Source organism: Idiotropiscis lumnitzeri, chromosome 6, assembly GCF_059441095.1.
Source record: "Idiotropiscis lumnitzeri isolate Australia: NSW breed Sydney's pygmy pipehorse chromosome 6, RoL_Ilum_1.0, whole genome shotgun sequence".
Classification (NCBI taxonomy): domain Eukaryota; kingdom Metazoa; phylum Chordata; class Actinopteri; order Syngnathiformes; family Syngnathidae; genus Idiotropiscis; species Idiotropiscis lumnitzeri.
In genome coordinates, this window is record NC_142396.1 from 2,805,912 (window position 1) to 2,830,271 (window position 24,360).

Below are 24,360 nucleotides of genomic sequence, written 5' to 3' on the forward strand. Positions count from 1 at the left end.
ATTGCAACATCGCAAGCGTGCAATGAACTGCTTTGATGGCGCAGAGACAAGCAATTGTTTGAACGAGATGACAAATGGCAGGACAAGTTTCAGTCCGTTCAATAAAAATAAACCAAAGTACACGAAGGCCGGTGCTTTCGGACATCCTTGGAAGAGTCCTGAAAAATGTCCTTGGGGGGAAAAAAAAAAAAAAGTTAAAAAAATCCTTCGAATGTTCCTCGAGAGCTCTTGAACACGGTCTCGAAAAGAAAGGCGCATTAAAGAGGTCTGGAAAAGTCTTCCTTGAGGTGTGTAGCGGCTGTGAGGACACCTGTCAGTGCGCTTGTGATGATGCTGATGTGGCGTCGCATACACGCATCATTCCATCCACATCTGCTTGCCCTTAATCATGACCGCAACTTTCCACTTGCACTTTCCAATGCGCTCGCGCGTGTATCCGCGCGCACGTGTATCCACGTGCGTGTGCGTGTGAGCGAGAGAGAGCGAAAGCGCGATGATCATTTCCAAGGCAACATGCATGAAAGTAAAAAAAGTGTTCCTTTCCTTGGACCAAAGCGTGTGTCCGTGCTCGTGTGCGGGTGTGTGGGCGCGCGCTCCCGAGTAGTGAACATTCTTTTGCCGACGTGCACAGTCAGCGCACGTGTTGAGGTTGGCGTGTGCAGTAGGTGGCGCTCTACGTCTTGATATATTTAGTAATGGAAAAAAAAAAAGAAAGAAAATCTAATCATAATGACACAAATGAAATAAACTAAAACAGAAGTAAACCGAAAAATAGTTGTAGCTATGATAATCCACACGTGGTAATATAGTTATTCTTAATACAGATTTAATAAAAAATATATAATAATAATATAATGTATTAGTATATGTCATATATGCGTGAGAAATATAATAAAGAAAAACAAATAATTGACTATATGTATAATATAAGCATATAAATGTAAAAATACTATGAATGAAAAATAATACAACATAAAAAGGAACAATAATCATGGTGATGATGATAATAATCAGTTCCAATAAATAGCCAAAAATTGAAAAATAAAATATTTCCACAGTACATTGCCGACACTGAAATACACTTTACAGAGCACAAAAAAGCCCAACAAATAATTGGGTAACAATGTGAAAAATCTGGCAAATAGATGGAGGTGCCAGATCATGCTGGGGTGTGGGTCACCTGGCTGCCAGTCAGGTGGGGGCAGGGGGTGGTTTTAGGTGTGGCGGGATGGGGGTATTTCTGCCAGGAATGTTGACATGTGGCAAACACATTTCCTCTTCTGGCTGCAGCGGGAAACTGAAGGTGGCGGAAAAGAAAAGCGGGGAAGTGGGACAAAGAAGAACCGGGGCGCCAGCAGGGGGGTGAAGGCAGCTCTTGTGTGGTTAGGCCCCACCCACAGCAGATAAGAAGGGAGTCGGACGAGAGTGCAGAGTCACATCTTCCATTCACTTCTCAGATTTGGACATCTGCTCTCTGATTCGGATCACTTGGAGGACGCCGATGGATTCTTGGTGCTTCTTCTTGATCATCTTGGCCTGCGGCCTCCTGCCAGGTGACAACATGCCACTGTTGTCATGGTGATCGCATCACAACATATATATATATATATATATATATATATATATTTACATTTATTTTATTTATTTATTTTGCTTACTTAGAATGAACATTGATCAATGAAATTAAAGTGTATAAATAAGTAAACATTTCACTTTTAATGGCGTTATCCCTAAAATGCAATAAGTGCTTCAAGTCTTCACCCGACTGTTGCATTTTTCTTTTCCAAGCCTTTACTTCAGCTTCTTTCAGTTCTTGTCTGTTTCTGGAGGTTCCTCCTGTCAGTCTTGTTTTCAGGAGGTAAATGACATGCTCTATTGGGTTACGGTCTGCTGACTGACTTGGCCTTCCACTTTTTTTCCACTTTCCGATGAAGTCCTTTGTTGTGTTGGCGGTGGCTCATTTTGTCTCGCTGCATGATGAAACTTGGCCGACGTGAAGTGCGGAGATGAGCCACCAAAGTGTTAGAACCGAGTTTTGTGCAGTGACGAGACCAAGATGGCCCTCTACGAAAATGTGGCGAAAGAAAGTGTGCGGGCTGTCGGAATTAATGCGTTAACTGTGGAGATTCATTTTAGAATTTTTAACTTAGTGAACTCTGCTTTATCTACTCCAGAAATTATTTGCGTACTTTGCAAAGCCAAATTCAAATGTTGGCCCAGTTTGAGCCCCTTCAGATAATTGTTGCAGCAACGCACCCGTATGTGACTGACTTTTTGCTAATTCATCCATTTCCTGTTATTATATGACGTTCTTTATGCGTTGGATGACGGGATATGGCCCTTGACCGCAGCTTGTTCCACTGAAGTCATCCAGGTTCAGAGACTTGACGAAGGCTCCTCCAAAGCCTTCATCCACGATGTACTCGGCCTGGATGGGCAACAGAGGAGAACGAAAAAACCTTACCAGCTGAACGAGGGGCACGAGAATGTTCTTGATGTTTGACTACCTTGGCGTCAATGGTCGCGTCGCTGTCAACGCTGATCGTCGTCTGAGGTTGACTGGCAGCGCACGCCTGAACGTTTGAATCACAATTTGATGACGTCTTCTCATGAGGCGGAATGATCCGCAGTCTCGCGTTCTACCTGATATTTGGACAAGATTCTTGAGGCAGCATTGAAGGGTCTGCTGTTATTGAAGCCATACGAAGCGATTCCCATGTTGAGCTTTTCTTTTGGTGCTCCCAGGCTGAACCAGTTATCCATTGCACTTTTCTAAAATCCACGGAAAGCGAAATGAGGAGGGTGAAGATGCAAAATCTGAGCTGCTGCACGCAGCAGAAACAACCAGGCCTTGAAATGCGAGTTGAAGTCATTCCGAGATGCAAAAGACTCGTAGCGCAAATTCACTTTTCCCCCTTCGCTCAAATCATGCTGGGGGAATCGTTTGCGAGTGATGCTTTGCTTACCGCGTTGTCGAACGGCGCTTGGGCGGTCACGGCTGCCGCGGTGACGGGAGGAACTCGGTCAAGATCGAAAGTGATCACATTGAAGAAGTTCACAACCCTGTGGGTGAACCCGAGGAGGAGTTATTGCCCGTCTTGGCACAAACGCAGCAAAGCTAGCGAATGATATTTGTTTACGTGGCAAGCGTTGGGACGTCATAACTGTCGGCGATGACAGAATCCACAGCGGAGACGCTTGCAGTGAGCAGTTGTTCGCCGAGCTCCTCACCCAGTTTCTGTTGAGCAAAACGCCGCCGTCACGTCTTTGGCAAACAGTCGACGTTTAGACGACGACGATTTCAAGATCCGACCTGCATGAGAAGCGTGAATTTGGCCTTGTTGCCTGCCGCGTTGACGGCGCTGTCATACTCCCACACGATGTTGACGCCATGGAATTTCTCAACGGCCAGGACGTCCATTACAGAATTGATGAAAATTTGCCCGTTTACTTCTGAGAATCTGGTCAACAGGCGTAAAAGCAAATTCTGATGAAGTTAAGTGCTGCTTTGAGATACAAACCAAATTTGTTCCGTGACCACACTCACAAGACAAATCATTCCCCGCTTAAGTGAATGCAAATTCCAGACTCGTAAGAACAGCAAGACTTCGATCTGCGACTTTGATGCGCGTTTTGTGACTTACATCTCGTTGTCAGTCGAGGTCAGATCGACTTCCAAAAGGGTTTTCAGGGCTGCATTGCTGTTGGAACAAACACGTTTCTTTGTTATTATTTCACAAATCCAACAACGATGAAAAAACGTGCTCAAAGTCTGACCTGTTCTTCAGATCGTTGAAGTCTTGAAATTTCGCAATATCAATCGGGCTCGGGAAATTTGAAAGTTTACATCAGGCCTGACGGAACTGAAGATGACGTGGGTGCACAGCGTCGCATTGATGTCTCGAGTGATGTTAAACGGGTTGCCAGGAATTCCACTTGAAGTTTTCTCATAGACGCACACCAATCTTTTGGGGTTTGTCGCGTCTGAAATGTGGAAATTGCCATCCGTTTGTGAACAACGACGGCACCTTTGCCGCCGTCTGCAAATGCGTGCGAGGCGTAAACTTACCCGAGTGAGCGAGGAGCGCGCAAAGACCTTCCAACAAATCGACAGACTTTGCCAAAAAACGTTCAAAGCAAAACCACCTGTTCAGAATCTTTCCAAATAATTTCTTCTTTGGTGCACCTTACCCGCCAGAAGAATGAGCTTCTGCATCTTGTTGCTGGAAAGATGCGCAAAACAAAAAAAGGGGGTGACTTCAAACTACGATGACGTTTTGTGAATCGGTCAAACAAAAGTCAACACGCTCCTTACTTTTTACAGGAAGACAGGCGACGATTTCCCAAAGAATCGGAATGACTGAAAACCTGAAAAAAAAAAAAAAAAAAAAGCTATTTTATGACAACATTCATTCAACACGCTCAGAAAATGAAAAATTTAAAGATTCCGATGACACATCCCCGCTGTAAACAATATGAGACGCAGACTGAAATCGTTTTTTGCTTTCAGGTTTGAGGTGAAGTGCCGAAAAATCAACAGGTCAATCATGCGGTCCATCGACTTACCGGCTGGAAGAAAGCTGCAAATGTCTCTTGCGAGCAACTGATGCTTGAGTTGGAGATTGTGGCAACATATATGCGCTGCCAGAGCGGGGTCACGCATGGTTGAAAGTCGAAGAAGGAATGAGAATTGCGTCATTTTGGCAATCAGGCCAGCAGATTGTTCCCCAATCAGGAATCCGCCCCGGCACGTCGGCGACGTGCACGTCCACCTCACATTTTGACCGAAATCATTGAAATCGTTCACTCTTCAATGAAGTCATCTCTATTTTTCTGCAGGGTTCCGTTGTATTGAACTTTCAGGTACAGTACATTGAATCTTAGGAACCGCTTATTTTTTTTAACATTTGACTACAGTTTAAATGTGACTTTTATGTTGCGAAAATTGTAATAATATAATTATATCTCGAGCACAAGTCAGCCGCAAATGAAATTGAAAACAAATGTCAAATGTCACCATTTGTGGTGAAGTTGGACAAAATGCCCAAAAGTGGCTGACTCATTCATTCCAAAAAGGGCCCAACCTGAAAACAACCAACACACACCCACTTGGCCTTTTCTGACAAAAATGATGTCCGCGCATTGGCAGGAGTTTGAACTCAAACTTTCTTTCACACGCTTCATGTTGACTATTCGTATGAGCAATACTTTGTAAGATTGCGATTGGTGTTCATGATCGCACCCGCCCGTCTTGTTGTCTTCCGTCAACCTCACTTGCATGTTTGCATATTTTTGGGCGAAAGCACGCTGAATGATATTCGCCAACATCAAATATGCATCGGAGGTGCACGTTGGGGTTGGCTGTTGCCGGCGCAGCTGGTCACTGGACGGCCGAATTTCTTGATTTTGATCAAATACAACGCAACTTGATTTTTTTGATTTTTTTTCGTTAGCATGAGTTTGCGCGCCGACCGCCTGCGGAGGGATGACAATTGATTGCAAGCTGCTCTGGTAGCGAAGATGCTAACGTGAGCGGGCGATCTTCAGTTGAACGAATTGTTGTCTTCTTATTTGATTGTCAAACCAAACTTGAGATGTTCGCCTACTTTTTTGGCACACTTTCCTTCCTTGGCTGCCTCGCGTTTATTGCGACACGGGACCGCCCAAGTCAGGACGGTTCCGTTGGATTCGTAAAGCGAAACTCAACCGCACTGGTGAAGTGTTGTGAACGTGTTATCATTTGGGTAAAAATTAACATAAATCATACAAAGTATCAGCGTGGTCTTGAAAAAGTCGAACCGAAATTGTCTGGTGTCACTGGTTGCTAATCTGCCGTCACTTTAGTCCGTTTGGGAAAATGATTACGGCAAAAAAATCCAGTCATGTTGTGAAAAACCCACAAGATGGAAATAGATGTGCCCCATTTCAAAATTTGCCATCAAGTTAGCCTGCAAAAAGTGAAGAGCGACGGAGGCCCGGCTCGGCCCGGCTGGCCCGGCCCGGCCCGCCAGCCTTATTTTGGTTCAGGCCATGTTTGCATCCAGACGAGCTTCCTGTCATGTTTCTGCGCTTCTTAACGTCTCGTTATTTGATTTGTTCTTTTTTTCTGCATTGGGGTCCAGCGTCCCTTTTGAGAAGCTCCAATGCTGCGACCCACAAAAATACGGAGGGGAAAACGATCAAGTTTTGACTCGCGCGGCAGCCGACAACAAAGTTGTTTATTCTCGTCTTCCATTTGTTTCCGTGGACAGAACACAGGACAACACCTTCATAAAGTATGACAAGAGGTTAATTGTATTTAATTGTTGGGCGGCAGCAATTTAAAAAGGCCCAACGCCAAAAACACTTGGCACACGCCAGTTGCCGACACTTCAAATGAAACTTGGCCTTTCAAATCGCTTGTTCAAAGACACAAGCAACAAAAACGAAAGTCTCGAGGAAACACGACCGACACGCATACTGACATGCTTTGTATTTGGAGGTTGGTGACTAGAACATTCGGGCCTGCTGACTTCCACAAACGCAAAGGTGCATTTATTTGTTTTGTGTGTTTTTTTTTGTTGTGATATTCAAATGTATTCAGTTTTTAAAGGTTCAATGAAAATCCAAAACAATTTGTAAAATTTTGGTGGCGAGTCGGGCTTGTTCTGTACGATTCGACGCTTTACCATGAGCATGTCCCCGACATTTTCCATTTTTTTTGTTCGCACGAACCGAAGTGTTTGAAGACGAGGTTGTTGGAAAAGCATCAGGCGCAACTGTCTTCCTTTTCTGTTGCCTTTTCCACTAAACTTCAGCCGGGAGCGGCAACAAACGGATGGAAGCCTCTTTTTGAAGCAACTGCTCAATCTTTGGGAAACTGCGGCCGACAAACTAGTCGTCAAGGAGTCGACTGATTGCCAAGCGCGCACAGCGATCGTAGGTCAAGCCGGCGTTCGCAAGTCGAAGCAAAAAAGGCCACCGCGCGCATGTCCAAAAACTCCAAAAGTCGGTTCAACTCTTATCTCAACGCACCGTTCGATTGTGATTTGCGTTCAAATGCTTCGAACGCGGGCGTGCACGTGCACACACGCACGCAAATATGTAGCTGGAGCCTCGCTTGTTGTCGTGGCAAAGTTGAAATCTGATTCAGAACAAACACGATGCCGTCCAAATTGTGTTTGCGTGCTCATCTTTTTGCGGTGTCTTGCGTTTGTGTTGGCGGCAGACGCGTTCGTGTGCTTCAACCTGCACGCCAAGCGAGCGCAAATCTTCCGAGGCTGGGAGGAGAGCCACTTCGGCTACACACTTCGACAACACAACGCGCAAGGACGACAATGGTGAGGAGCACCCCGCCTTCACTCCCTTTTCATCTCCTCCTCCTCCTCTTCTTTGCCTTCTTCTGCATTTTCCATCCAGGCCGTCCTCGGTCTCGTCTTTCTTTTCCTTTCGTTTCCAATGTGTTCTTCTTTTTGCCGTCATCCCGGGAATGTTGTTTTCCCGCCAAGGAAAATTCCTTGACAGGCATCTGGACTCAATAAGACCAAAGACGACTTGCGTGTGTTCCACGTGGTCACCTTCATCATTATCATCATCATCGTCTTCTTCTTCTTCTTGATCGTGTTTATTGTGAGAAGAGCAGCGACGTCCCGCAGTGCGTCGTGGGACAACGAGCGCTCGCTTTTGTTTTGAAACAGGAAAGAAACACGATGAGGTCGAATTGTCCTTAATGATGAGACGTGGCGTCGGACTCACACACGTTCTCAGCAGCACATGCACACAAGTATGCGCGTTGTATCTGTGTGCAGGCTCCTGGTGGGCGCCCCCCTGGCCTGGACGGGCAACCACCAGACCGGCGACGTGTTCAGGTGTCCCATGGATGACGGTAGCGCTTTGAACTCGAGCAGCGCTTGCCGCCGCCTGCATCTGGGTGAGCAACACGGCCCGTAGATCCGCTCCCGTTCTCCATCACACAATTGGTTGACGTGAAACAGGAAACGTGTCCGTGGACAACGTGATGGGGCAGCGCAAAGATGGGATGAGGCTGGGAATGACCCTCACGGCGGATCACAAAGACGGAAGCTTTGTGGTTAGTCCCGTGCTAACGCGAGCTATATGCTAACATACTGGAATTATAAACACATGCGTGCGTACGCACACGCCGACAATGCTCATGTACGAAAAACTGACAGGTGAACAAGCTAACAATGCTAACACACAAAATGATAGATTACAATTCTAAAATGATGACAACCAGAAATTTTCAGAGCTGGGCACTTGACCCCTTTTTGCTGGTCAGTCCGCCGCCCTCCGGCCGTGATCTGGCATTTTGCAATAAAAATTGTGGCCTGACCTCGCACCCCTTCAAAAAAAAAAAAAAACGTCTGCGCATGAAGCTGCCGCGGGAGAGATGGTAACGGCAAAGGTTTATTTTAAGATCGTTGTTTGTGTATGAAGAGATGTGAGACAGCAGCGTGCAAGCGTGCCTGTATTTCCTTATTCTGACAACACGGACCCGAGCCCTAACCTTAACCCTAGCCTGAGCCCGGACCCATATCCCTCCCCAAACCCTAAACCTAACCCTACCCCTAAGGCTAACCCTAATCCTAACAGTAACCTCCCATCTGCTGTTGGGGCATACCATTACAAGCGGGGGTGAGGGCAATAACACAATTTAATTTACTATTCAAATCCGCTTACTATATTATGTGCTTGTTGTGGTGAGAAGTGTGTCGTCAAACCAAAGTGCATTAACGGTTTGACTTCCCCTCTAGTTTTTCAGTCTGCGGTATTGCCCCCCCTTTTTGTGATGGTACGCCCCAGTAGCCGGGTTACATGGACGCTTGAACTCGCACTGTCGTCTCCCGTCTCTTCATAGTTGTTTGTGACACTTTTGATGCGTTCGGAGGCAGTTTTGGACGTTTGCCCGTTTCGCCAAGGATGGATTAAGCAAGGCCGCAAGTGGGTTTTGTTTTGTCTGTTTAAGTACCGCTTGAATAGAATTCAAATATAATAATGAAATCTTGCAACGCTCTCTCTCTCTCGCGCTCTCTCGTGATCCAGCGAGAAAAGGGTGAAAAAAGCAATTGAGGCCTAAAATAAACATTTTAAGTTTTGCTTAAGTCTGAAGATGGACGGCCACGGAAGGTGATTATTTTTACGAATAAGGACAAAAAGTGTAAAGGTGGAAAGGTGCGCAGGTCGGCGACGGAGGATGCGGGTCCAACCGGAAAAACAGGGTTGAAAAAAAGTGCCCATCTACGATAACCACGCATGCTAACATGTTCATTGTCCGCATGCTATCACGCTAACATCCTAACAATGGCGCAGGCTAAAATGCTAACAATGACACCTTTGTGTGGTCAGACGTGCGGCCCGCGCTGGTCTCATGAGTGCGGCAGCTCCGTCTATACGTCGGGAATCTGCACCCACGTGGGAGCCGCGTTCCAAACGCTGGAAACGGTCACGCCCGCCTTCCAGAGTAAGTCCGTGTGCATTGGTCGCCACATGGCGTCTGTTGATCGGCGCCGCCACACGCCTGTCCGTCTGGTGTGGGTGCAGGGTGCGAGACGTTCGTGGACCTGCTGATGCTGGTGGATGGCTCCAACTCCATCTACCCGTGGGCGGATGTCACGGACTTCCTGGTCAACATGCTGCGCAAGGTCAACATCGGAAGCGGGCAGACGCAGGTCACCGTCATCCTTTTCTTTTTTCTTTCTCATCGTCGTCATCATCACCATCCTCCTCCTCCTCGTCCCCCTTCATTGGGCACTTGACCCTTTTGTTTCAGTCAGTCCCCCACCCTCAGGCCGCGGTCTCTTACCGTTCCGGTCTCGACCCTCCTGCCTTATTCGGGCCCAGTTCTGTTCATTATTTCCTTTTGTCCTCCTCTCCATACCCGTACCCGGCGGCCTCCTCCCCGTCGGCCTTGTACGTTACCTTGACAACGGCATTTGGGTGCGCAGGTGGGCGTGGTACAGTACGGCTCCAGGGTGGTCCACGAGTTTCGTCTTGGCGAGCACCGGACAACGGACGAGGTCCTGCAGGCGGTCACGGCCATCGGACAGCGAGGAGGCGAGGAGACCCGCACGGCGTTAGCCATCGACATGGCTAGGTGCAACCCACTTGGCTCCACGTGCACGTTACGTTGCGTGTCTGTGTGTCGTGTACAATTGTGTGTCATCGTTTGCTCAGGTCACAAGCGTTTCAGCGCGGCGGTCGTCCCGGCGCTCACAAAGTCTTGGTGGTGATCACGGACGGAGAATCTCACGACAATCCGCAGCTGGAAGACGCCGTCGCACGCTGCAAACGCGACAACATCACCATGTACGCCATCGCGGTGAGACGGCAACCCCACCCAAATGAAACAATCCAAACGCGACTTCCAACATGCGAGCACTTACAACGCGGTGGAACTTTCCGCGTGTGTGTTTTGAGGTTTTGGGGTACTACAACCGTCGTGGCATTGACCCGTCGTCGTTCCTGAAGGAGATCCGCTTCATTGCCAGCGACCCGGACGAGGATCACTTCTTCAACGTGACCGACGAGGCGGCACTCAAGGACATTGTGGACGCGCTTGGAGAGCGGATTTTCTCCCTGGAAGGTCAGCGGCAGCAAAACGGGTGTCGCCTTTTTCCATTTTCGCCGTCAGCGGACACTCATTATTTCCTCTCGTATTTGTCAGGAAGTGGTGGGCTGGGGCGAAGCTTCGACCTGCAGATGGCGCAGGCGGGTTTCTCCTCGCACCTCCTGCAGGTGAGCACACCAGTGGTGGGTGGTCGAGGCCTTCTCTGCTGGCCTGACAAAATCAAGACATCAGGATCGTATTCTTCACATTGATGTCATACGATATCCCAGTGTTGTATTTTTTTCATGAGTTTTAATCCAATCACAATTCCGCTATCTCGTGTTGCCAGGCAGATTTCATATTGCCAGCAGCGAGGCCTTCAGACTCAATCGTGCGGGTGTCTGTTCTGTGTCTCAAGGGGGATTTTACAGTGGATCGACAGTTGCGATAGCCAATCAGATCACGAGTTGATGACACACAAACTACAACAAAGTAGATTCAAACACAACGCAACATAACACAAACGTAACCAAACCCCCCCCCCAAAAAAAACAACAACCCAACAACATAAATCCAACACTATCACAACAAACGCAACAACAAAACGCAAACCAGACATCCACACACCACAACAAAAACACAGCGCAAAAGCTTCACAACACAACAGAATAGGGAGCTCAATGAAGACACTCATGCTAATGCTAGCATGCTAACATGTGTGTTGTCCACTCCTAATGCTAATGCTAATGCTAGTGCGCTGCATCCATCTCGGAGGTGAAGGCACAGGTCGTCATCAACAATCCAGAAGTTTCCTGGCCAGAGCATTTGCGCTGGAATGAAGCGTCGGCACGGCAACAGCCGGAAGATTCCTGATTTTTCCGCTCGCCGGCGCGTGTCGGGTGTCACACACGTGGAATCGGTCGAGGCCAGCGTCGACGTGGAAAGCAGATGGTGGACGTGCGCCCGCCGCGTGTGAGCTGAGCGGAATGTCTGTCATCCCGCTGCACTGCTCCAGAACATTCCTTTCGCACATTCCCTTCTCCGAGCGAGTCGTCAGCATCCGCAAGTGTCGTCGCCACCAATCTGCTTTTCTCATCTTCCGCCATTTGTTGACACGAGGGAACACAGCAAAAAAAAAAATGACGGACTTGTTCCCAGTATTTGTCAGTGTTTCTACAAACAGGAGAGTGGTCGCCGGATAGTGTCAGGTCATATCGCGACAAACACCGGAGCGGTTGCTAGGCAATGCCAAGTCTCCTGTGGACTGGACCTAAAAACGTGGCAAGCGTTGCGCCGCGCTAAACACGTGCTCGTCGTTTTTCTGGCCCAGGACGGCCTCCTGCTGGGCGCAGTGGGGGCGTACGACTGGAACGGTGCCGTCCTCAAGCGCAGCCCGCACGGAAATCTCCTCCCTGACCTGTTGGCATACGGCGAGCAATTCCCGGAGGAGCTGCGGAACCACGCCGCCTATTTCGGTACAACATGGCGGCGGCGGCGACGTGAGCGGCCGGCCCGGCCGACACTTACGCTGCAACCGCTTGCAGGGTACTCACTGGGGTCGCTGGTGGGCTTGGGCGGGTCGGAGGTGGTGCTGGCGGGAGCGCCCAGATTCAACCACAGCGGGAAGGTCATCGGCTTCATCCTCGATCACCGTGGAAACGTCAATGTTCTGCAGGCGCTTGTTGGAGAGCAGGTCTGACTTGCGCCCCTAATGTGACATCATCATCCTCTTCATCTTCATCGCACGTGTATGTCGTCCTAGGTGTGCGTTCGTTAGGGTTGTGTGCGCGTGTATCGTTTTGTCATTGTGTGTGTATGTTTTGGATAATTGTTTGTTTGTGTTTCTGTCAGATCATCATTTGTGTGTGTGTGTGTGTGTGTATGTTGTTTCATTGTGCTTTAGTGTTGTATCATGTGTGCATAACATTGCTTGCTGTTTGTGTTGTATCATTGTTTGAGTTTATACCACTGTGTTATTTCATTGTGCGTGGGTTTCTATCATTGTCTATCATCGTGTTTGTTCCAACGTTTTGTGTTGTCTATTAATGTCTGTGTTGTGCATTATTGTCTAAGTCTTATATCAGTGTGTGTGTATATAATTGTTTGAACCAGTTTGTTGAGTTAGTATCACTCGTGTGCATGTGTGCGTGCGTCAGATGGGTTCTTACTTTGGCAGCGTGTTGTTGTCGATGGACGTGGACGGCGACTCGCAGAGTGATCTCCTCCTCGTGGCGGCGCCCATGTACTGCAGTCACGATGCGCACGAGACAGGAAAGGTTTACGTCTATAAAGTCAACACACATACGCAAGTACGCACAAATTATAATAATAATAATATTCCCTTTATTAGTCCCACAATGGGGAAATTCGAGATTCGAACCCAGGCCTCCTGGGGAGACTGGGTCCTGAACGCGGCGCCTTAGACCACTCGGCCATCCTGGCAGCCGATTACACGCACACGTCTACAGACACGCACCCAAAATCCATATACGGCCAAGACCACGATTGAATTTGTGTGCATTTTTCAAATGTGTGTGCGTGTGTGCATGCGCGCTATCGCAGGCTCTATTGGTGCTGGAGGGGGCGCTGCTTCCGTCGCCCGCTCTCAATTCGCGCTTTGGTGCGGCGCTGGTCCAAATTCCCGACGTAAACGCGGACGGCTTTAATGATTTAGCGGTGGGCGCGCCGCTGGAGGACGACCACCAGGGTGCGCTCTACCTCTATCACGGGCGCCATAGGAATGTACACATGCGCCACACGCAGGTGGGAGCGGGACGACAGTACACGCCGTCACCAAATTCCAGGAGTGTTTTGTGTAATTGTGACGACATTTTTCGTGTTCCTCTTCAGCGCCTTTCTGCCGCCAGCTTCGACTTGGGACTCAAATACTTTGGCCAAAGTGTTGACGCCGCCAAGGACGGCGACGGTGACGTGAGCGTGGCCGTTGGAGCGCTCGGAGCTGCCGTCATTGTCCGGTCAATTTGTGTGCACGTGACATGTGTGCTGTGACCACGCCCACCTTCTCTCACCTCCGCGTCTGGCCGTCCCGCAGGTGCCGGCGGGTCGTACGTTTGGAGTCCACGCTGACGTTCGAGCCTGAGAAGGTAAACGTTTTCCACAAGGACTGCTGGAGGGGAGGGAAACCCGTCACGTGCATGGTCGCCACCGTGTGCCTGCGGCTTCACGACGTGGCCGGCACGTACGCCACCGCCGCCGCTGCACAACAAGTCGGTAAGTGCAGCATGATGGCATAGAACACACCCACACACGCACACACACACACACACACGCACACACACACACACACGCACCCCCCCCACACACCCTCTCTCTCTCTCTCTCTCTCTCCGCTCTTTGCACACACACGTTTTTTCGCACGCAAACCACAGACTGACACTAAAACAGACACGCATACAAGCATGAAACTCACAAGGTCAGTCACACACAAGCACACTCAAAACAGCTCACTCGCTGACACACACGCACATGCACACGAGTGCACGAACACATGAATGCGCAGGAGGAAACAAGCAGGCTCATCACTTCCTGTTGACACCTGACTCCGCCCCCTCTTCAGCAGTGCACTACCAGCTGAGTTTGGACGAGAAGCGAGTTCCCCATCGAGCCGTTCTGGACGAGCGTGAACATCTTCAGACGAAAACCATGACGCTGACCATGGGAAGGCAACAATGCCAACGACACGCCTTCACAGTCCAGGTCACACACACACACACACACACACACGCACGCACGCGTGCGCATGTACGCTCACGTACGATAACTAAAGTTCTGCGAATAGGACACGATGGATTACAACAGTCCAATCGCGGTGGGGATGGAAGCGGGGCTACGGAGCGCAGATGACGGACCCATACTGGACCCTGATTGGCCGACCAAGCTGAACGCTGAGGTGAGGTCGAGGATGCGATTAGTTTAGCATCAATGTCAAGCTAGCTTGCTCTTTGTTTTCGTCACAGCTTCCATTTTGGAATGGTTGCACACAAGAAGACGCTTGTGTTCCGGACCTCGTCATGGAGAGTCACACTGACCTCACAAACATCCAGTGAGTACCACACACACACACACACACACACACACACACGCACAAAGTAAAAGAGTAAAGACAGTTGCTGTTTGCGCGTAGACACTTGTGCGCTTCCTCAGAGTGGTCGAGGCGGCGGGCATGCCGCCAGCAGGGGGCGACACCGGCAGCCGGCGACGGCACGTGGTTGGTGGAGACGCGGCGGAGGAGGATGGCGCTCTCCGCCCGCCTGGAGAACCATGGAGAGAACGCCTACGGGACTTCCGTCCTCCTCTCTGCCTCGCCAAACCTGATCTTCGCCGGGCTCGTCGTCAAGGTAACCAAACATTCGCCCGCCCCGCGTCCGATTGGCCGGCAGCCAGCCAACAGGGTGACTGGAAGGAGGAACGGTCGCCAACGCGGGCGATCGCTCAAAGTGATTTCGCTGATCCCGCCCTTGCCCCCGACAGGACCAATCAGATGTGCCGATGGAATGCTTCCCTCAGGAGACCAATCAGACCAGATGTAACATCAGCGCGCCTCTCATGAAGGCCTCGTCTCGGGTACGAGAGCAAATTGGCGACTGCGCCCTTCTTTTAATGTCTACAGGATGCCTCGATGTTGTCTGGCGACCAGTCGACGGTGCCTCCATGGAATTTGGACCAATGTTTGCTTTTCGTGTCCAGGTGTTTTTCCGAGTGGAGTTTGAGTTCAGTTCTTTGGTCTTTCTGGACCACCTTCACATCGCTCTGGCAGCCAGCAGGTGAGACCAACCCACACTCACACACACATGGACATGCATGAACACATTGATTCACTCACTCACACATTAACAAACGTGTGTGCGTGCGTGCGCGCATATGTTCCAGTGAAGGCAAAGACGCTTTTCCCGAAGACAACATCAATGACATCATCCTCCCTCTCAAATATGAAACGGACCTCCTCTTTACCATGTCAGTCATTTGTCTGTCCATCGTCTGTCTATCGGCCAATCAAATGACAACTCGTTTCGCTCTCATCAGAGATCAACGCCCCGCCCGCTTTGTCATCAAATCAGAAGACGAAGACGACGCCTTCCCCACCTTCAACATCTCCTTCTACGTGCGTCAGTCCCAATGGAAGGACAATTTGACTTTTCTTCCACATCCTACTAGTGCGCTCAACGGGCCTTGTACTAGTACGCTCTTTTTAATTTGCCGCACGAGTAGAACGATAATTGTCTTAAGACATGATGGCCCACTGAACTTCCTTTTTGGAAAACATTTAATTTGGCTGATAGGCAAATTGGAATTATTGGCAATTATCTTTCAAACTGTAATCGTTGTTTCCAAGGGAAAATAACGAAGGGCTGGCAAAGTTTTAAATCTTAAATTGGGGTGTTAAATCCAAAATGTGATTTATATTCAAGCATGTTTTGGTTTCAGCTGGAGAACCGATCACGGTTCCCCGTCGGGGGTGTCGAGTTTAGGGCCGACCTGTGGGCTGTGAGTCTCCATGGCAACCGTCTGCTATCCCTCACCCATTGCGGCCTGGACCCGGACCATGACCGGGACCAGGTGCATTTCTCTGCCTTTCGCCCACCTGGCTGTCAATTGAATGGTTAACCCGATCGTCCCAACCCACCAAACCCACCAACCTGTCTCGGTAGGCCGCCGCCTCCTGCGTCCTGATGCAGCCTGCCACGGCCAAGCATGCCACGGCAGAAGACCTGACACATCTGGCACAGATGGTTGGTCGACACGTGTATGCGTGAGCGTGTGTCATTGTGCGTGCGGGTTCGCGTATGTGCGTGCACGCAACCACAGAAACGCTGCATGTGTGTACAGAACTATGGTCAAGTGCGTCTTTATGTATCGACGACCAACCAAGCGCAGTTTACGTGTGTGTGTTTTTGTACAGAATCAGAGTAACAGTGCGAGCGTGTCGGTGTGGTGCAGTGTGATTCTTCCCGCCTCCAAGCAGGTGAAGTTGACTCTTAGAGGAAGACTTCAAGGACCGGTCCTGCACAAGGTCTGTCGCCTTGAGCGTTCTTCAGCAAATAACTCATGATAGGAAAAAAAAAAAAATGAATGAAATCAAATTTTGTGTGTTTGTGTTTCAGGTGGTCTTCAAGACTCTTGAGGTTTTGGTCAGTGCACATGTCCACTTGGACTCCTCCAGTGCCTTCTTCCTGCAGGAGGAGCATCCAGTCAGACAGGTCTCCTCATACCTCTACAAATCAAACTACGGGTTTGATTTTAAATATGATTTCAACAGTGGTGGGCGGTCAAGGCCTTCAAGGCTGGCCTAACAGAATCAAGAAAAAATTATCAGAGTGTAGAATTTTTATGGTGGAGTTTTTATCCAATCAGAATTCAGCTCGCTTGTGTTGCCAGGCAGATTTCATAATACCAGTAGCCCGTACTATTCGTCCGAGGCCTTCAGGTACAGTCGGGCGGGCGTCTCTTCTGTGTGAATGAGGCGATTTGATAGTTGAGAGGCAGTTGCGATAGCCAATCAGATCACGAGTTGGTTACAGTGAGGCTTCTCGCTGGCCTTACGCTAAAAGTGACGAACGTGGCTTGTGATTGGATACTCACTCGTGAAGGGGCAGCGCTATGCGGAATCAACACAACCGAAAGTCATAACTGGCGACCGTTGGAAAATCTCAAATCTATTCTTGCTTTTTTAAACCACAATGGCCAAAGGAGGGAAAAGTGTGCATTTAATTGCAGATACACTAGCGAGGCCAGTTTCAAGACGGATCTTTCGACACTCACTCAGTAGTGGAAAAGTGCCTTTCTGTATATTATTTCTCCTGCCGTGTTGTCATAAATGATGGCGGTATGATCGGGATTTAAGCATTTCGCATTATTTTTAACCACTTATGTCACAATCCTTTCAGCTCAAATTTACTTGCCTAAAACAACTACTCGATTGAAAAGAGGCGAAATCTAAAACGTTATACAAATACTTGCAAAATCTTAGTGCATCCACAAACACAAAAAAACGGATAGAACATAACGTATATGATCAACATTTCTACATATTGCAATAATTTTTATGCTAAGAAGGGTTTTGAAGAAAATAGTCGTGACGCAGTGGGCACAACCACAGCAGTGCTGGTTCTATGATCATATGCCCCCCCCCTCCCCTTTCTCACACCACTAACGTGTGTGCGACTCGGGGCGGTTATGCACAGACCGTGGTGGAGCTGACGAAGAAGCGGGCATCGGACGCCATCTTAGTGGCAGTCATCTTGGGAAGTTCGGCCGCAGGATTCCTTGTGCTCGCCGTCATCGTGCTCGTGCTCTGGAGGGTGTGTACCTGTGTGCACACGGACTCACTCTTCACATACACACACACACACACACACATAATTTTGTTTTTGTGTGTACGTGTGTGCAGCTGGGCTTCTTCTCCAGGAAGAGGCGGAGTCAGGAACAGGAGACAGCAACCAAAGGGAAGCCAGCAGAGGGACTGTGATGCATGATATCATTGATGTTTGCATTATTTGGGGGGGATGGGGCGGAGCTTGGGAAGGACACCTGACCATAGCCTATCTTGGCCACGCCCCTTGTAGACAGCCACCAGGAGCGCTCAGCGTGTTGGCAGAGTATACTGGACGATACCTTATTGGCCATCAATTTTGCAGTTAACGTTAGTAATTAGCATTGACATCCTCCGAGCAGCTAGCTTTTAAAATTGGCAACGTTAGCTTTAGCAATTAGCATTAATCTAAATGAAGCCGCTAACAAATTAGCATTGAAGTCAATGATAATTTAGCGTCCACAATGAGCAATAATGCCAATGAAGCAAAGAAAAATAATGAGCATTGAGATCAACCTGTCCAAATTAGCAGTGAGGGTACCGCAACGTTACCTTTAGCAATTAACTTTGATGAGAAAAAGTGGCTTTTGTGAATTCATATTTGTATAATTAGCAGAAAGGTCATCTTATGTTAGCTTTCACAACTGCATTTTTGTCAATTTAAGCAGAATTAGTTGCAGCATTTTATATTGTCAGCATGTGCTATCGCAGCCTTCGAAAGCCGTGTCTGCTTCATGCTCGTTTGTGAATATCTGTAAATCGGAGCCTCCGACATTTCAACTAAAAGAACAAACACATCAAGGACATTTTCAGAATAAAAAAAACAATGATCCATCACTTGTTTAATTTGTTAGTTTGTCGTTTCTGTAGCTGATGTTTTCTTTTTTGGTACAGTGGCTTTGTCAGCGTTGGTTTTGTATTTACGCTTCTTACTATAAAACTTGTCGCTACCGCAGTCCGCGTTGCTGTGGTTTTAAATCGTCATTGATCATGCTGTCGGCCGGTTCGTTTTTAGCCTCATTGCGCTTGTTCTCATGGTTGTCCTTGTCACTGCTGTCGTTTTCGTCTCCTGTCGTTCTTGTCGCTGACGTCATCGTGGTTGTCAATCCCGCTGTTGTTTTAACTTTTGTAAATAAAATGTGTTGTCGATGTAGTTGTATGGTCACTCTTTTTTTGTCGTCGTTAGCCGTCAGGAAGTCGTTTTTGTTTGACATCATTGATCATCGTGATTTACGCCAAGACGACCACTTCTGAGGCACTTGATTGGCGCAGCTGGGACATTTTTTTCAAATCAGTCACACAATCAGTTTGTCAATCAAACAAATAAAAGCTTGGCCACGAGTTCAGCACGGACGAGATCCTTGTCGGCGCTGTCGATGAGGATAGCCTTTGCCACATGCCAGCTAACTTTCCCTTGCCAAGTCAAAAACAATCGCTCAATTAAAGGTCACGTGACAACTTAAAGGAGCAGTGCACATTTCTCTGGCGCCAGTCGTACCTTGTTTCAACCCTATATTGCCCTTTTTTGGCTTCAACGAACCCCAATCAAACCGTTTTGACATTTCCGTCCGTCCCAATGAGGCATGGCAATGCTCACAACACTAAAATGTAAATAACTGCATCTAGTTAACAGTATTTAGGACAGAGGTTGTCACGAATGGTGACTAGTTCAGCCTACATTGACCATGATGCTTTGCGCGCGTGAGAGCGCGTATGCGGACTGGCGCGATGTGTGCCTGGCAGACGTTAAATAAAGGCTAACCGTGTTTGCACTGCTAACGGGAGTCGAGCCTCAGTGTTACTATCGTAACTCTAATTCGCGCGTACAACATAACGCCACATGGTGTCAGAAGTAAACGCTTTTGAAGGGGAAGGAAAAGAAGCGTGATTGACGACGTTTGTGCATCGCCATGGCAAAGTTTTCGCCTCCCGACGCGCTGGACTTCACGAAGCCGGCGGCGTGGCCTGACTGGAGACAGAGATTTTCCCGGTACAGAGTCGCTACTAAACTAATGGAGGAGGATGAGTCGGTGCAGGTCAGTGCGCTGATTTATGCAATGGGAGCAGAGGCTGAGCACATATTCAAGTCTTTCACGTTCGACACCGAAGCAGATGCAGAAAAATATGAAACAGTGTTAGCAAAGTTTGACGCCCATTTCATCCCGAAAAGGAACGTCATTTATGAAAGAGCTAAGTTCCACTCCAGAGTGCAACAGCCTGGTGAAAACGTGGAAGTGTTTATCAGACAACTCTATGAGCTAGCTGAAAATTGTGACTTTGGCGCCCAAAAGGAAGAACAAATGAGAGATAGATTGGTCATAGGAATTCGTGACAAACAACTGTCTCAAAAGATGCAAATGAAGCAAGATTTGACCCTACGTAGTGCAATAGAGATGGCGAGACACTATGAGCTAATTAAAGGACAGAACCTACAACATGGATCGTCAGATAATGTGGATGAAGTAAAGTCCTTCCAACACAAAGGGAAGCAAAACTATAATAAAAGCGTGGCTAATGCTGGCAGGCTAAAAAGAGATCAAACCAAAGATGGAAAGTGTGGAAAATGTAACAGAAACCGACGAATGCCCAGCTAAAGAAAGGAGATGCAACAAGTGCAAGAAGGTGGGACATTTTGCAATTGTTTGTTACACAAAGAGTGTGCGAGAGATAATAGAAAATACAGATAACCGTAAAAGTGATGAAGAGGAGTCTGTCTTCCTCGGCTCACTCACTGAAAACCAAGCAAATGTGAACGAAGTGATAACAGGGGATGAACCACCATGGCACACAGTACTGAGCATATGCAACACTCCAGTGACATTTAAAATAGACTCGGGAGCTGATACATCAGTCATCACGGAGGCTACTTACAATAGCCTAGCTAAAAAAACCCAGATAAACCCAGTGAGAACATCTCTAGGAAGTCCAGGCGGCATGGTCGCTACCAGGGGACAGTTTATTGCCAAAACTCAAGCTGAGATCCAGAACAAGCTGCGGGACTGTCACTTTAGAGTAGTTGCTGTAAAATCCAGTGGAGAGAATCTGCTTGGTCGTGCAGTGGCTACCAAATTGGGCCTGATTAAAAGACTGAACGAAATCAATGACGTGTACGGTGAACTAGGAACCTTAAAGGGAGATCCCGTGAGGATAGCGCTTAAAAAGGGAGCAAAGCCATACAGTCTGGCCACACCTCGTCGTGTTCCGGTCCCACTACTTCCCAAAGTAGAGGAAGAACTAAGACGCATGGAATCCATGGGGATTATCGAAAAAGTGACTCAGCCAACGCCATGGTGCGCACCGATGGTCCCAGTCGTCAAAAAGACCAAAAGACTCAGAATCTGCGTCGACTTGAAGAAGCTCAATGAAAGCGTTGAACGAGAACGCTTCATTCTGCCCACGATTGATGACCTCCTCCCCAAGCTAGCAGGGAGTACAGTCTTCTCAAGCCTGGATGCGGCCAGCGGTTTCTGGCAGATTCCATTGGATAAAGAGTCCGCTCTGCTGACAACCTTTATCACCCCCCTGGGAAGGTACTGCTTCAGGAGGATGCCGTTCGGCATCACTTCAGCACCCGAAATATTTCAGAGGAAAATGTCTGAATTACTACAAGGGCATGAGGGTGAGATATGCTATATGGATGACATCCTGGTCAGCGGAGAAATCAAACAACAGCACGACGTGAGACTCAGAAAGGTGATGGAAACCATAGAGAAGTCGGTTCTAAAGCTCAACAAAGACAAGTGCAAGCTATCTCGACCAGTATTGGACTTCTTAGGACAAGTTGTGAGCAAAGATGGCATCAAACCCAATCCAGCGAGAGTTGCTGCGATCACAAACATGAGCGCCCCGGAGAACGTCCCAGAACTACCTCGGTTCCTAGGGATGGTGAACTATGTAGGTCGCTATGTATCCGACCTGTCCACCCGACTCCAACCTTTGAATGACCTTCTCAAGACCGAGAGAGCGTGGATTTGGGGTCCCCGACAAGAAAGTGCTTTCAAAGATGTGAAAACTCAGATCTGTTCTGCACCAGTGTTGGCCTACTTTGATCCTCAGAGACAGACAGTGGTTAGCTCAGATGCTAGCAGCTACGGCCTAGGTGGCTTATTGATGCAGGAGCACGACGGGAAGCTTCGGCCTGTGTCTTTCTGTTCTCGGACGCTAACGGACGCTGAGAGGAAATACGCCCAAATCGAAAAAGAATGCCTGGCTGGTGTCTGGGCATCCGAGCGCTTCTATCAGTACTTGTGTGGATTAGAGTCATACGAGCTTTACACAGATCACAAGCCACTGGTCACACTAATCAACTCAAAGGACCTTGATGCTACGCCCCTCCGCTGCCAGCGCCTCCTGATCCGACTGGTGCGATTCAACCCTACCGCCGTGTACGTACCGGGGAAGAACCTCGTTGCTGCCGACGCCCTGTCAAGGTGCCCATTGCAGACCACTGAAACCAGTGACCTGGAAGGAGAGATACAGGCCTATGTGGATGCTATAGAGGAGAGCATAGGGGTGAGGAGGCCAATCCTGGACCAAATCAAAGCGAAAACGGAAACGGACAGTGAGTTGCAGCGTGTCCTCAACTATGTTAAAAACGGCTGGCCAGACAGCATCAAAACTACAACCATACCAGCCAAGCGATACTTTCACGAGCGTGGAACACTGAGTGAACTTAACGGAGTCCTGCTCCGCCCGCGGCAATCAGATCGTCATCCCAGGTAGCATGCGTGACCACATGATTCAAAAGATCCACCATGGTCACCAGGGACTAACAAAGTGTAGACAGCGCTATAATAATGCTATCTGGTGGCCAGGCATAGCCAGCGACGTGAAGGAACTTATACAGTCCTGCCAACATTGCAACATCAACCGACCCAGTCAGAACCGTGAACCCTTAATCACCACACCACTTGAAGACCTGCCTTGGCAGAAAATAGGAGCCGATCTCTGTGAGTACAAAGGTCGAAACTACCTTGTCATAATCGACTACTATTCAAGGTGGCTGGAAATCCTCAATCTACCCAAGACAAACAGTGAAACCGTGATTGGAAAGATGAAAAGCACCTTTAGCCGGTTCGGCATTCCTGAGGAAGTCCGGACTGACAATGGCCATCAGTTTTCTGCGGAGCTGTTCAAGAACTTCGCTGAAAGGTATGATTTCCAACATATCACGTCCAGCCCGCATTTCCCCCAAAGTAACGGCATGGCGGAACGTGGAGTGAAAACAGCTAAGAGCATTTTGAAACAGGAAGACCCTCATCTTGCACTCCTGTGCTACCGCTCCACGCCAACTGGACCTACACGAGAAAGTCCTGCCAAGCTCATACAAGGTAGAAACCTGCGCACAACCCTGCCAACGCTGAAGGAAAATCTAAAACCAGCCTGGCCCGACTTAGAGAGAGTGAGGAGGAATGACGAGCAAGCCAAGCAGACCTACGAAAGGTTCTACAACCGCAGATACTCAGCAAAATCACTACCCCCTCTCGCCAGTGGAGATCAGGTACGTCTCAAGATCGACGGAGAGAAAACATGGACGACGACAGCTGTTGTACAGCAAGAGGAGAAGACGCCACGGTCCTTTACCATGCAAACAGGCCGAGGTGACACTCCGAGAAGGAACCGCAGGAACATCCAGCAGGTCAACAAAGAGACTGTAGCAAAACCACCAGCTGCTCCACTAGAACCGGTATTGATCGAAGCGGATTCGGAGACTGTGGAGTGTAGTCCAGCAGCAGGCCCTAGCGGTTCAGCCTACATTGACCATGATGCTTTGCGTGCGTGAGAGCGCGTATGCGGACTGTCGCGATGTGTGCATGGCAGACGTTAAATAAAGGCTAACCGTGTTTGCACTGCTAACGGGAGTCGAGCCTCACTGTTACTATCGTAACTCTAATTCGCGCGTACATCACGCCACGGGGTCACCAACATGGTGCGCACTGTTCCCAGGTAGCAACCCCGAAGATCACATGAGTAAACTGCAGGCATATTTAAAAATAAATAAATAAAGGGTTTTCCAGGAATGGGACAGTGATTTTCCTGGAATGTTGTATTAGTGTGCATGTGAAAATAACACTGGCCAAATGCTGCATATTGAAATTTAATTTCATTCAATTTACTAAAATATTGTGAGAAATGATGATAAATGTCTCTACATAAAGGAATATTAAGAGTGCATCAAGCTGGCAGCGCTTCGCGTGAATCAGCAGAGTGAGAAGTAGCTCATTTTCAAAAAGGTTGGAGACCCTTGATTTAAGAGCTAATGTTATCCACTTTTTTGTTTTAAAGTAGCACCATGTTATTGTTTTGTTTTTTTCTGGTTAATCATGATCATTATTATCCATGGCGACATCTGGCATGAATATCGACATATGAAATTTGTGCCACATTGTTCAGCCCAAAGTGAGAAAATAGAAGAATGTCATTTTTTGAGGTTACTTTCCAATTTTGGCATTTTGACGGGTGGAAAAACAATCAAATGAATGGA

At 48.4% G+C, this 24,360-nt stretch overlaps 2 protein-coding genes across 16 annotated transcripts; one reads left to right on the forward strand and one right to left on the reverse strand.

Moving 5' to 3' along the window:
* Positions 1–1,823: 1,823 nt before the first annotated feature.
* On the reverse strand, positions 1,824–3,835 carry LOC148334523 (acidic mammalian chitinase-like). The gene is made up of 8 exons (XM_088298472.1): positions 3,778–3,835; positions 3,645–3,701; positions 3,314–3,461; positions 3,141–3,238; positions 2,967–3,063; positions 2,644–2,772; positions 2,508–2,573; positions 1,824–2,428 (listed from the first exon to the last, which is right to left on the reverse strand). The coding sequence occupies exons 3-8, from the start codon at positions 3,419–3,421 to the stop codon at positions 2,300–2,302; spliced, it is 627 nt and encodes a 208-aa protein (XP_088154598.1). The 5' UTR covers positions 3,422–3,461; positions 3,645–3,701; positions 3,778–3,835; the 3' UTR covers positions 1,824–2,299.
* A 3,335-nt stretch (positions 3,836–7,170) lies between these two features.
* On the forward strand, positions 7,171–19,029 carry LOC148334524 (integrin alpha-11-like). 15 transcript variants are annotated; one of them, XM_088298468.1, is made up of 29 exons: positions 7,179–7,319; positions 7,788–7,909; positions 7,974–8,068; positions 9,346–9,460; positions 9,541–9,668; positions 9,945–10,093; positions 10,174–10,318; positions 10,417–10,582; positions 10,664–10,734; positions 11,877–12,021; positions 12,091–12,239; positions 12,703–12,855; positions 13,109–13,309; positions 13,397–13,521; positions 13,599–13,777; positions 14,124–14,263; positions 14,346–14,456; positions 14,501–14,609; positions 14,711–14,904; positions 15,038–15,130; positions 15,254–15,330; positions 15,437–15,520; positions 15,590–15,668; positions 15,992–16,123; positions 16,216–16,296; positions 16,467–16,577; positions 16,669–16,764; positions 17,749–17,865; positions 17,955–19,029. In XM_088298468.1, the coding sequence occupies exons 2-29, from the start codon at positions 7,855–7,857 to the stop codon at positions 18,030–18,032; spliced, it is 3,378 nt and encodes a 1,125-aa protein (XP_088154594.1). In that variant the 5' UTR covers positions 7,179–7,319; positions 7,788–7,854; the 3' UTR covers positions 18,033–19,029. The 15 variants fall into 15 exon arrangements, 14 of the variants coding, with proteins under 14 accessions (XP_088154592.1, XP_088154594.1, XP_088154597.1 ...); XM_088298469.1 differs by having other exon boundaries at positions 7,208–7,319; positions 14,524–14,609; positions 14,691–14,904; XM_088298466.1 differs by having other exon boundaries at positions 7,171–7,319; positions 13,109–13,521.
* The last annotated feature ends 5,331 nt before the right edge of the window (positions 19,030–24,360 follow it).

What these genes read in the sequence shown, in the direction of transcription:
- LOC148334523 (XM_088298472.1), bottom strand. Translation starts at nt 3,421, where the DNA reads ATGGACGTCCTGGCCGTTGAGAAATTCCATGGCGTCAACATCGTGTGG. An exon ending in AATTCACGCTTCTCATGCAG is followed by an intron (nt 3,239 to 3,313) that starts GTCGGATCTTGA and finishes TTTGCTCAACAG; the next exon opens with AAACTGGGTGAGGAGCTCGG. An exon ending in GAATCTTGTCCAAATATCAG is followed by an intron (nt 2,574 to 2,643) that starts GTAGAACGCGAG and finishes TCAAACGTTCAG; the next exon opens with GCGTGCGCTGCCAGTCAACC.
- LOC148334524 (XM_088298457.1), top strand. Translation starts at nt 7,753, where the DNA reads ATGCACACAAGTATGCGCGTTGTATCTGTGTGCAGGCTCCTGGTGGGC. An exon ending in AGGCGCTTGTTGGAGAGCAG is followed by an intron (nt 12,240 to 12,702) that starts GTCTGACTTGCG and finishes TGCGTGCGTCAG; the next exon opens with ATGGGTTCTTACTTTGGCAG. An exon ending in TCATGAAGGCCTCGTCTCGG is followed by an intron (nt 15,131 to 15,253) that starts GTACGAGAGCAA and finishes TTTCGTGTCCAG; the next exon opens with GTGTTTTTCCGAGTGGAGTT.